A 12,837-nucleotide genomic window follows, 5' to 3' on the forward strand; every position below is an offset into this window, starting at 1 on the left:
TCTGTTAAATTTTGAGAATTTTATTTACTTTTTAAAAGTAACTTATTGATATCTTTTTATGTCAACAGAATTTCTCCCAGCATTCTTCCCTTTCCCAGAGGTTCATCCCATATAACAAACTATATTTTTCAGTGGAAAGAGAAGGAAAAAAATCAGCAAAATAAAGCAATACATGAGAAATGTCTGAATATGTATAATATGTCACAACTCTGAATTGCCTGTGTCTCCAAAGGAGTGGGTTTGGAGTGTCTTCTGTCTCATCTCTTCTTCGTTATTCAGTTTTCAGTCATGTCCAACTCTTTTTGACTCCTTTTTGGGGTTTTCTTGCCATTTCCTTACTCTTAACTCATTTTACAGATGAGCAAACTGGAGCAGTGAGGTTAACTGACTTGCCCAGGGTCACGCAGGCTAGTAAGTGTCTGAGGATGGATTTGAATCCAAGAAGATAGTTTTCCTGACTCCAAGCCTGATACTGTATCCACAGAACCATGCACATAATTATCTCAGTAGATGTATAGAAAGCCTTTGATAAGGTAGAGAGTAGCAGCAGCAGCAATGATAATAGCTAACATTCATATAGTACTTATTATGTGTCAGACTCTGTGCTGAAATTCCATTCAAAATAACAAAAGGCCCAAAATACTTGGGGTGCCATCTACCAAATTATGCAAAATACTCCTTAAATAAGGAACAACTTAAATAGATAAATATTTAGTGTTAATGCTGGGCCAGGTCAATGTAATAAAAAAAGACAATACTGCCAAATTTAATTTACAGTTTTAATCCTTTTGCATTTGAGGTTATAATTTTTAAGTTTGCCTTTCCACCTGTTCTTTTGTGTTGTTTCCTTTTCTTCTTTTAGGCTAACACTTTCTACTTAGCAGTGATCCAGGCAAGAGATGATGAGTAGCTGAAGTGGAGATGTTGACATTTTAGTGAACTTTTTTTTTTTTTGAGGAGTTTGAAATGAAAAGTAGAAGACAAAGAGAACTGGCCTGTTGGTGGGGTGGTAAAATCGAATGAACTTTTTTTTTTAAAAAGAATGGAGGTGATTTTGGCATGTTAGTGGGGAATTGGGGCTCATTGAACTAGTTTTGCTTTGCTTTAGAATATTATTAATAGGTGGTTACTATCAATATCTTTTGATAAATCACCTAGGTATTTATGAACCTATAAGCTTCAAGTGATCCCTTTTTTGTTAACTGGGTGTTGTTCATAATTTGTTTTCTAGTCCTGGTTCTATCTATTCACTACTTTCCAGAGTTTGTTTATATAATTTCTGTTATGCAATATGCAAATGATTCTTGTATCTGTATCACCAACTCCTTTTTTTTTTAATGGGTACCTTATTGTTCTTTTTGTGCTATTGCTAATTGGTTGTCTCTGGCCCCATATTTGGGATTATAGGAATTAGAGCTGGGAGGAATTTTGTTAATCATCTAATCCAATATTCTTATTTTATGGATAATGGAAGCCTAGAGATGCAAAATGACTTACCCAGAATCCCACAGGTTGTAAGTAATAGAGCAGAGTTTCCATCCTAGGTTTTAGGACTCCAAACCCTATCTATATTTGTTCTGATTTGAATCCTTTTAGCCATTTAAAAAATTTCTTTCATCTACCACCAGGTTCTCCAGATAGACTCTCCTAGTAAAATCTTCTCTGGGACCTGCTTTTAAATCTATTTCGGTAGCTATAATCTTGGGCACATCCCATTCACATATATTACTGCTATAGAGTCTATTTCAGTTCTTAGTTCCAAGTTTTCATTAGGTGATTAATGAACCATTTGACATCAAGGTTCTGTTTTATTTATCAGCAGCCTTTTTACATTATAGTAGAAGATGGTATCATACTTAAATACTTTGTGAGAATAGATAGTTCTCATAAATCTTGTTTAGTTATGATATGAAAAGGTATTTAGCCTTCCCTCCCTTCTCCCCAAATGGAAGTTTCTCTGCCTAAGGAGAAAGGCAAGTAAAAATCCTTGGTGCTTTCCCCTTTGGGACTATTTGATCCTTCATTATCTTTGTAACTAATTTTTTCAGCCTGGAGAATAATTTACTTGTAAAGACTTTGGTAAAAAAAATATTATGGTAAATGGAATCTTTTTTGATGACTCTTAATTCTTTTAAGTAATGAAATCTTGGAATGACCCTGGACTTTGATTGCTGCCCTTTCCTATTCCCCATTCGCCACCCCACCCCACCCCACCCCCAGGAACCATTCCTATACTTCACTTCTTTCCCTCCAGAATTCAAGGCCTTTGAGGCAGTAGGCAGTGATCTATTATGAAACTTAACTGTCCTATACTATTCAGTTCGCCCTTGGAATTTTGTTAATTCATCCATTTTATTTGTCTCCGCAACTAGATTAATAAATTCTTTTGAGAGCGGTGCTGTACACGTAATAGTCATTTGGTTGTTTGATTTTTATAAGTTGATGGACAATAGCTATATACTTGATTATGATTTGGGACCATTTATCTTGCTTTTTTATTGTTTTTTCCTCACTTAGCTTATTTCCTTAGTACATGAGGTTATTCTTAAAATCACTTGTATCTTGAAAACATATCTTGGTAAACTGCTGATGCTTTTAATTTTTTGTCTAATTTTAGTGCTTTGTTGCTTACTTGGAGTATGAATTAATTAAAATAAAACAAGATATCCCCCAACTTCATTTGTAGGAATTCCATATTCCACTTCTAAAGAGCCATCCCCTATAAAAATATAGCAATTTTAAAGATTAAATTTAAATTTAAAGATTAAAAAAAAGAAAAAAATCAATATAACTGAACAATACATTAAAAAATTCTGCAAATACATGTAATGAGCAGTACTTGTGGATGTCACACCTCTACAAATGGGGGCGGGAAGGCCTTCTCATATATCTGTCTTCTTTTGAGCCCTTCTTGTTCTAAATATTCCATTCACTTCTGATTTCTTAATGTGTGCTTCTTTTTGTTTACATTGTTGTAGTTGTGTGTATTATTTTCTTGGCTTTGCGTATTTTACAGTATCAGTTTATGTAGTTCTTTCTATATTTTTCTGTGTTTGTCTCATTCATCATGTCTTACAGCACAGTAATATTCCACTACACTAATGTAATTAATATGTTTAGCCATTCCCCAGTTGATGGACATCTGCTGTGTTTCCAGTTCTTTGCTATTAATCTTTTGTTATTCTTGTCATTAAAGTTTTGAATAATCTGACATAAAACTATTTTATTCACAGGTAAAGTACTGAAGTATAGATTACTGACCTGATAATAAAAACTTGCAATAAAATGGCAATGTCTAGGGTACCCACCCCACCTCCACCTGGAGAGATGACCTGTGGTCCTATAGCCGAAAGTTGGTGTTATACACAGGCAAGTACACTTTATCAAATACTTTACTTTAAACTATAAAATAGTAAGATAACTTTCTTTTGAGAAGAACATTTTCTGAACATTTTGGGGAAAGGCAAAAATGTAGAGTACATTAGGAGTCAGGCAAGCCTGTATTGAAATCCTTCCTCTGATCTTAATTTCTTTTTTTTTAATATCAGAATTGTTTTTTGAGATAGTTTGCAGTCTGCTAAAACCACCAGATATCTTCTTTTTTTTTTCTCAAGGAATGTTATCTAGGCATGCTTACTCTAACCCATATTTGGAAAGCTGATTTTTGAATCTCTGTAAAGCTTTACATTACTGTTGTAGAATCACAGAAGATATTTTCATAGGCCATACGGTCCAATTCATACCTGAAATAAAATTTTCCTCTACAAAATACAATGCATGAACTCAAGGCCCTAAATCATTCTGGTTTACTGTATCTGGTCAGTTTCTGGATTTTCAGTATCATTCCTAATATGCTACTCAAAGAATTGAATGAAATACTCCAAATGGGGTCTGAGCAAAAGAATGCATAACAACACTCTTATCTCCTTATAAAAGGATTCTTTGCCTTTGAATCCAATCACATGACCTTTCTTGGCTACTATATCACACTGTTTACTCATGTTAAGTATGAAGTTTACTAAAACCCCAAAGCTACTGGCTAAGCATACTTCCTCCATTTTGTACTTGCAAAGGTAAGTTTTAAACCAAATGCTACATAATTCTACCCTATCAGGAATTCCTTTGATCCTGACTCTTATATAGTATTAGTATAGTGTAGATACGTGTTTACTCTCTTCATAATCTCATGTCATCTGCAAATTTGACAGAAAATGTTGAACAGAGTAGGACCAAGGACAGCTCAAAAGGGCACTTTACTACAAACTACCCTCCAAATTGACATTCTAGATCCACAAATCATCATCCAGCCTATACCACAACTTATATCATTCCTTCTCTCAAAAGGAGATAGTGTTTTTCTTATCTTAATTTCTGTTAGACTTGTAAATTTCAGAGAAAATGCAGATGTACATTGGTAGGAGTTACTATGATCTCCCTATGACCTCACAGGTTTGAGAGCTTCTTCCCTTGCCCGCACCCCAAAAGCTCTGTAACCTATATGAAAAATACAGAAAAAACCTACAAATGTAATTTTATTTTACTCTTTTAGGTGAAAGTAGTAAAATTTTCCTACATGTGGACCATTAATAACTTCAGTTTTTGTAGAGAAGAAATGGGTGAAGTTTTAAAAAGTTCTACGTTTTCATCAGGCCCAAATGACAAAATGAAATGGTAAGACTTTTTGTTATAAGCTACTTTATATTGCTAATTTTTATTTTCTGTTAGCCATCAGTAAGGAATGGGTTACATTTGAAGTGAATTATATTAAAGGACTACAGATGACTTAGTAGAGATGTCATTTGTATCATATAATATAAATGATATTTTCATTGTAGCTCACTTTAAAAGAAACTTTTAAACTCTTACGTTTCTCCATATGAACTTGTTTTATTTTAGGTGCCTGAGAGTAAATCCAAAGGGATTAGATGATGAAAGTAAAGACTACTTGTCCTTATATTTGCTTTTAGTCAGCTGCCCCAAAAGTGAAGTTCGAGCAAAATTCAAATTTTCCCTTCTAAATGCTAAAAGGGAAGAAACAAAAGCAATGGGTAAGTGATTTTACAAAGAGAGTAATATAAGGAAATCCCTGTGTTAATTTAAATTAAATCCCCCTGTCACTCCTGTGCTTTTCCTACTTTCCCTCACCTGCATTTCCTTACCCTACCTCTATCCCCCAAAAATGAAACAAACAAAAAACCAACAAACAACACAGAGATTTTTCATTTATTTGAGGTTAGGTTTAAGTGATGGCAAGAAATTGTGGTTGAAGACATATTAAACTATTTGCAACAGGCTGATATTTTGAATTACACACATGCATATCTGCACATCGTTCTAAAATGTGAGACTTGGAAGGAACTCAAAGGCTATCTAGTCCAATCCATACCTGACTAAGAATCTCCTCCACAGTATCTCCAGCAAGATGTCATCTTACTCTTGCCAGAAAACCTCAAGTGAAGGGAACACTTTCACTTTTGCATAGCTGTCATTGTAAGGTAGCCTTTCCTTACTTGGAACCTAAATTTGCCTCTAACTATTAACCGGATTTCTTAGGCCCTCTGGGGCCAACCAGAATCAACCTAATTCCTTGTCCACATGATAGTCCATTCTTTAATTGCCTGAAGACAGATATAATCCACCTCTGACCAAAGCTCCCTATTTTATTATGAAATTGATATTTTAAAAAATTGCTGTTAGATAATTTTATATTGTATTTTATTAGATTCAGGTTAGTGTTATTTTCTGTCCTTTTATTTTTAATTATCATCTAATGTATTAACTATCTACTTTGCCAACTATACTTTTACTAAATAGGCTATCTGCACTTTATACAAGGCATTTTTAAAAATATTAACAGCACATGACAAAGGACAGCCCCCTTTTTGGACACACCACCAACTGCTACCTCCTAAATTCACATTGTCTCATTAATGACCCCTCTTTGGATAAAATCATTTACTTAGTTCTGAATCCACTGTAATGTTGTTCTTCTCTTTATCCTGTTCACAAGAACTAACTCAGAGTCTGTCTGGGATGCTTTGCTGATATATAGGTAAATTATCTCTATAGTACTCCACCTATTCCACCAGCCATGTAATCTTGTCAAAAAAGATAGATTTCCATGACTCCTTTTTGATAAGGCCATACTAGTTCCTTGTCACCTCTCTTTTATCAGTGGAAGCAGTCCTGGACTCAGGAAGACCTGAGTTAAAATCTGGCCTCAGATACTTACTAGCTTTGTGACTCTGGGCAAGTCACTTAACCTTTGTTTACCTCAGTTCCTCAACTGTAAAATAGGGATAATAACAGCACCTGCCTCTCAGCATTGTTGTCAGGATCAAATGAGATATTTGTAAAGTGCTTAGCACACAGTATCTAGCACAGGAGGTTGCTATATAAATGCTTATTTCATTTCCTCATCTCCTCTGAACAAAATACTAAACAATTTTACTCAAAGTTTAAGTCAAGTTCATTGCCCCATAGTATGCATAGTCCAGTCTCTTGCCTTCTTTGAAAACCAAAACATCTTTTGCCCATTTCTAGACCTCTGTCACCTTTCTCACTTTCTATTATCTGTGATATCATCGATGATGCCCCAACCATCATGTATGCAAGTTTTATAAATTTTTTTCCCCAGTATCCTAGAATGGAGTTTGTTTGGGACTGGTGACCTGAACTTGTCAATCACAGCTAGTCCTTCAATTCTTTCTTATTTACATATCTGCGGTTTCAGATCCCTTTAGCTACTCCCCTCTCCCCCCAAGCTCGTCCAAATATCATTCTCTTTGGAAAGGGGAAAAAAAACAGAAGCAAAATGAATATTGAATAGTTTTGCTTTATCTTGGTCCATTGTCATAGTTTCTCATAACCCAGAAGTTTTATCTGGATATTACTTATCCCTTCAGTAGTTACTATTAGGAGTAGATTCTCAGAGCACCATAAGGAACTGAATAACCTGGAAGAAATAAAGGGAATAATTTACCTGAGAGAAGAAAAAATGACTCAGATGGTTTGTTGCCTATTTTTTTTTCCAGCAGTTGATTGAGTGAACATAGTTAAACTGGAAATATTTGAGTATCTTTTGTTATTTTCTCTGTTCTTGTCATTCACTTTATCTGTTACTACTAAAACCTGTTCAGGATTACTATAGAAACACATATAGTAATGTAGCCCATAATTACATAAAGATAGGTGGGAAGTGCTTTGCATTTGAAGTCAATAGTTCTTCATATGTGTGGTATATTATTGCTTATATATAGTTAGTTTTTTGGCTTAACACATTCGATATTTCCAGATATTAAATCACACCCAGGTAATTTCATCAGAGTACTTACCAAGCCTAAACTTTTATATTTTTTCTTAAATATTTCTTTAAATAAAAAGGACATTTTCATATACATAGTAGAATATAAAGAGTATTGCCATGTACCTGTTTTAAACACTATATTTCATGTTTTAAATTAAATCAACTAAGAATGAGTTAAAGTGAGGCAGTTCCCATTGTCAAAAAGTTTATATATTGTTAAAATGATATTTAAGCATGAATTCCATTATAATTTGTCCATTTTATTATCTGAGTACGCTGGATGTTGAATACTTTGCTGTAGAAAGTTTTTTTCTCTTTAAAATCTCTTAATACCCAGTGAATTTTTTATTGTATCATATCTCAAGTTCTCTCTGACATCTCTCCATCCTATGTGACTTTCATTCATGTCCTCCTGAACTTTTGCTGCCATCTAGCCAGCATATTGGATGACTTTCTCACTTTCTCCTGACAGAAAAAGTTAACAGTGGGGTACTTGGGCTGTTGACCTGCCATCTATTTTCCATTCTGTCATATAATTCCTTAATATTATGCTTCACCCTTGTTCTTCAAAGTTACTCCTTGGTTATATATTACCACCTTCTCATTCTGACCATTACCCTCTATTTGATGCTCATCTCTGGTTCTTAATAGACACTGACATTCTGTGTCTCACTGCTATATAGGAAGGCTGGCAAAATGTTTATATTGAAAAGATGGACCTATGCTATTGCAGAAACTTGCTGTCAGCAAAAGTTCTCCAAAAGCAATTCAAAATACCCTCATCCAGTTAAGGTTATATAGTGAATGGAATGTTGGGCCTAAAGTCAGTAAGTTCTGAGTTCATATCTGGCCTCAGACACTGGTTATGTAATCTTGAGCAAATTACTTAACATCTGTCTACCTTGGTTTCTTAATCTATAAAATGGGACCAATAATAGCATCTAACTGCCAGGCAAGTTGAAACTACTGCCAGTTTTAAGGGTGGTGCAGGGGATAGAGTGATGGGTCTGAAGTCAGGAAGATCTGAGTTCAAATGTGGCCTCAGATACTTACTAGCTGTATGACTCTTTGGCAAGTCATTTAGTCTCTTTTTGCCTCAGTTCTTCAACTGATAATTGAGGATAATAATAGTAATCTGCTTCCCACTTCACATTGTGAAGTTAAAATAAATCACTGAGCATGGTGCCTGGCATATAGTAGGTGCTGTATAAATGCTCATTGTTGTTATTGATTAATAGGCCCCATCTATTCCACATAAACATATTTTTAGGCAAGATCTAACAAGAGTGTGTATTCAGTTGTGGGCAGTAGGCATTCTTCATCCACTTGGTCTTTATTCTGTGAATGAACAGACCTTTGAGTGATTGCGTAGGCTCTGCAGTGTCTTGGGGGCTTGATGCCATCTATACAATGTCATCTGTAAACAGGAGCATCTAAAGAACCTCATCATCCACAGGTAATCACTCCACAACCAAGATTCTGTGCTGTTTGTCTCCATCACAGTGACTAATAAACTCTTTGCCTAGCATACATTTTCCTATTTAATGCCTTAATCCATCTTTTTGTGAGTTTATTGTTAGAGGGTGGATGAATACTGATATTTTTGTCATTAATATTTCCCAGGAATTCTAATTAATCTTGCTGTGTGAATAGGAGACATCTTGCTGTGAAAGAGCCTGTTAGGTGATGTTTTGTTCTACAAAGTCAGATTTTTTTTCATAATCAACAAATGGTAAATATGATTGATGATATTTTGTATTCTCTACATCTCTTTATCACTTACAAGAGATGGTAAATATGTGGTCTGTTATTGAGTCATGTTTCAGAAGCCCAGTTGTTCCTTACTAATACTCTTATTGAGGGTACTTTCAATTCTTATAGCCACCTTTCATAAAGATTTTGTGTATATGATAGAGTAGTCACATAGGTAAGTAGTTAACTGTATTCTCTCATTTACTTCTTTTTGGGGGGGGGGTAGGGGTGATATGGATACTAGCAAGCTCTGAGTTCCTCAGGTATATTCCATTTGGTTTCTTTGTGTGCTCACAATTGTATGACCTCCCAGATGGATCTTTTCAATATATTCTTGATCCAACTTGGGTTATTTTCCTGTCTTTGTTCTATTTAGAGCTATTTGTGATGTTTGTTAGTGCCACAGGAACAATGATGTTAGTGTTGAAGTTTGATACCTCCACTATTGTTGAAGGAGAAATGAAATTTGTTGCAATTCTTTTTCCATTTTTTTTATGTGTGTGTTTATGGTCTTTCCATTTTCATCCTAGAAATCCCTTGGGATGACTTTGCCCATTTGAATATTGTGCCATACATTATTTAACCTGGTTGTATCCTTCATTACTTCACTCTACTTTATGGACAGTATTCTTCATAATTTTCCATCTTCCTTTTTCACAAAATTTTATAGATGAATTTATATTTGAACATGGCATTGCCTTTTGCAGCCATCTTTCCCATTTGATAAGGAAAGTTAGATGTTTGCTAACTCAGATGCTATCTCTAGCAGTTAATATTTTTTGGGGGGCGGGGTTTAATGCCTGGATTAAATTGCTGTAATGGTATCAATGTTATCTCTCTTGTTTCTTTCTTATTTTTCATTTTCAATCATTTTCTTGAATAATTCTGGGTTAAATTACCGTAATTTACACTATGTCTTTTTCTCATTTCCTTGTTATAAATTCTGATCTTTGCTCTGTTGAGTTGATGGTTCACTCTGCATAGTCAGTCAACTGTAGGGTAACTCCCAAATGTTCCTGTCTGTTAACATATACTTAGTTTAATTCTTTGTGATGTTTAGAGTTTGTCATATTCCGTGACTCCCAATTCTTTTTGAGAAAGTGTTCATCATATGAAGCTATTTAAGTTTTTGAATATTCTACTAATCTTTGCCCTCTCTCATTTCTTTCTCCTGAACCATTCTTTGCCATTTATTATTCACTATCACTGTTTCCCCCCACCTTTTCATTGAAGTCATCGAAGTATTAGAATGTATGTTGATTTGACTTTGGGGGAATGTTCTTATCAAATACTTCATAAAATAGGTCCACCGTAGCCATAGTCACTGATGTTGATGAATAAGCTGTAATTATTTTCATTAAAATCTTTTTTGTAAGTGCTTATCATTAGTTTTGAAATAAGCAGTGACCAAATGTCTCAAGAAATAGTTTATCTTGTAAATTTCGTTTGTGTAATAAAACCTACTCTGCCAACTGCTTTGTTTGGCCCTTTAAAGATTATTGATTGGCTATTTTCCCATTTACCTGAACCTTTCTTCTGTTTTTGGTATATAACTAGAGTGTCAACATTACTTGATCTACTCTTTAAATCATTAGATAAGAATCTCAGATTTAGAATACCAGCCATCAAATTGAAGTTTGTTGGTGGTTGAAAAACTTAGCACTTTTTGTCCCCTTTCTACTGCCACTACTTAGGTAACCACAAAAGACCAAGGGCCATTTCCAATTTAGGGTTAGTTTCATGAATTGCCATGGTCAAAAACATTTCATCACCAGGTGTTCATCTTACTATAACATGCCTCTTCATAATTAATTACACTGATTTTCAGAAAACAGACTCAGCCTGTTCCCAGAGCCAAACCTAATACATATTTCATAAACTTTGTATGACATTAAAGAAGCAATGTGAAGTAAATTTTTTAAATTAAATTTTGGGCTAAGGTTCAGTAAATTGAAGGTGAGTGAGGAAGATGCTTCACATTTTTAGGATGGCCAAGGTACAGCATTTGATGAGAGCCCAAGTGAAATTAATGAAATTTGCGAGGTAATGATCTGGTATAAGTTGTGGAAGAGGCATTCTTAGGGCAGTAGATTATCTGGAAATAATTATGAGTCCCTGACATTGTACTAGTGTTAGATGCTGATAAGCATATGTAATATAGTGACATACTATTATTGTATATTTTTATCCTATAAAGTGTTAAATTTGTTTTCCTTTATAGCCTCAGACACTTATTTTATTCCTTTTACTGAACAAAACATCTAGAAATCTATTGCTAAGACAATGATGGAAGCTGGAAAGAATCATCTAGGTTTCACATACATACTGTATACACACACATGTGGCAGGCAAAAATGACGATTTAATTGCATTTGCTTTTTGTGACATTTTCTTAAGAATAGATCCACATAACTTTGAAATTTACCACATGATTGCCCAGTTGTTATTTTTATACATTTCATGTAGCCATATTGTCATTAAGAATAACTTACTTTAATTTGTGAATCCTGAAAGTTCTTTTTATTCTCTTTTCCACCAGAAAGCCAAAGAGCATATCGATTTGTACAGGGGAAGGACTGGGGATTTAAAAAATTCATTAGGAGAGATTTTTTGCTTGATGAAGCTAATGGTCTTTTACCAGATGACAAGCTTACATTGTTTTGTGAGGTAGGTAAAGTTCTTAGTTTCATGAACTCATATAATTTAATTTTGTAATTAACAAAAATAAAGCAAAATTACAAATTGTTGAAATAAGAATGCTTTTTTGAAATGTGAAATACATTTGGTGGAATTGATTTTTTTGTTAATGAGGGCCCAGAGGAAATTTAAAGAAACATAAGTTGATCTGTCATTCAATGTCTTCTATTTGATAAACTGTTTTATGTTGTTAGTATCTTCTATTGTATTTTCTATTGATTTTTAATATTAATTATTAGTATTTATATGTCAAGTTTTGTCATCCTAATTCTGTGAAGTAGGTAGTATAAGTATTGTTATCCACAATTAAGAGATCTACAGCTAAGGGATTATGTGACCATTCTGCATTCAGACAACTAGTATGTTGTTGATTACATGTAGTGCCTGTTATATCTTTCTGTCAAAAAAGGTAAAAATAACTTTTGGACTATAATTTAAAAACTTATAAAAGTGTCTAACTTGAGAATATTCAAACTGGTCATAAAAATAATAGGTTCCTTGAGAAATTAGAGTCAAAGTACCCACTTCTGTAACTAGTAATACTAAAAGGACCAGATATTCAACTGACACAGAAAAAAAAAATTTAGCTTTACTTTTAAGTAAACTTTTATCCTACTATCTATTTTCTTTGCCTTATGAATAATAAAAAATGCATTGTGTCAGTTGATGCAGGTTGGTCTTTTAATATATTCTTGAATTCCATTCCTTCCAGTGTTAATATGTACATAAAATCAATTGAAGGATCAATAATTTAGCTTAAATATCTGTATTTTTAACATATATACAGTTTTCTTGGCAAGATTGCAGCATAATTAAATGTCATTATGTTGTGACAGAGGAATAATTGAAATGTGCCTCCTGAGACTACATTGTACAAATACAGAGCATCTTACTTTTACTTAGACAAGTTAAATTAGCTGCATGAGGAATTTGTTATGAATACAATTATTTGGTTGATAAAGCAAATGTAACAAATTTCTTGTGGTTCTTCAGGGCTCCTCACAAGATCATTCTTAAGTTTTATTTAATTTTATATTGTAGAACACTTGCTGCCTGTGGGCTATTATTAAATTTAAATATAA

The 12,837-nt window shown here is 33.8% G+C and overlaps 1 protein-coding gene across 1 annotated transcript in view; it reads left to right on the top strand.

The window, feature by feature from the left end:
* The window catches only part of SPOPL (speckle type BTB/POZ protein like), an 87,243-nt gene that overhangs the window by 55,977 nt on the left and 18,429 nt on the right, over positions 1 to 12,837 (top strand). The window contains exons 2-5 of the mRNA XM_021009466.2: positions 3,234 to 3,369; positions 4,550 to 4,671; positions 4,897 to 5,048; positions 11,598 to 11,725. Of these exons, the coding sequence (XP_020865125.1) occupies positions 3,286 to 3,369; positions 4,550 to 4,671; positions 4,897 to 5,048; positions 11,598 to 11,725 (486 nt within the window). The 5' untranslated portion in view covers positions 3,234 to 3,285. The remainder of the gene's footprint in view (positions 1 to 3,233; positions 3,370 to 4,549; positions 4,672 to 4,896; positions 5,049 to 11,597; positions 11,726 to 12,837) is intronic.

The sequence above is a fragment of the Phascolarctos cinereus genome, unplaced genomic scaffold (genome assembly GCF_003287225.1).
Source record: "Phascolarctos cinereus isolate Bilbo 61053 unplaced genomic scaffold, phaCin_HiC Scaffold_726;HRSCAF=1367, whole genome shotgun sequence".
Classification (NCBI taxonomy): domain Eukaryota; kingdom Metazoa; phylum Chordata; class Mammalia; order Diprotodontia; family Phascolarctidae; genus Phascolarctos; species Phascolarctos cinereus.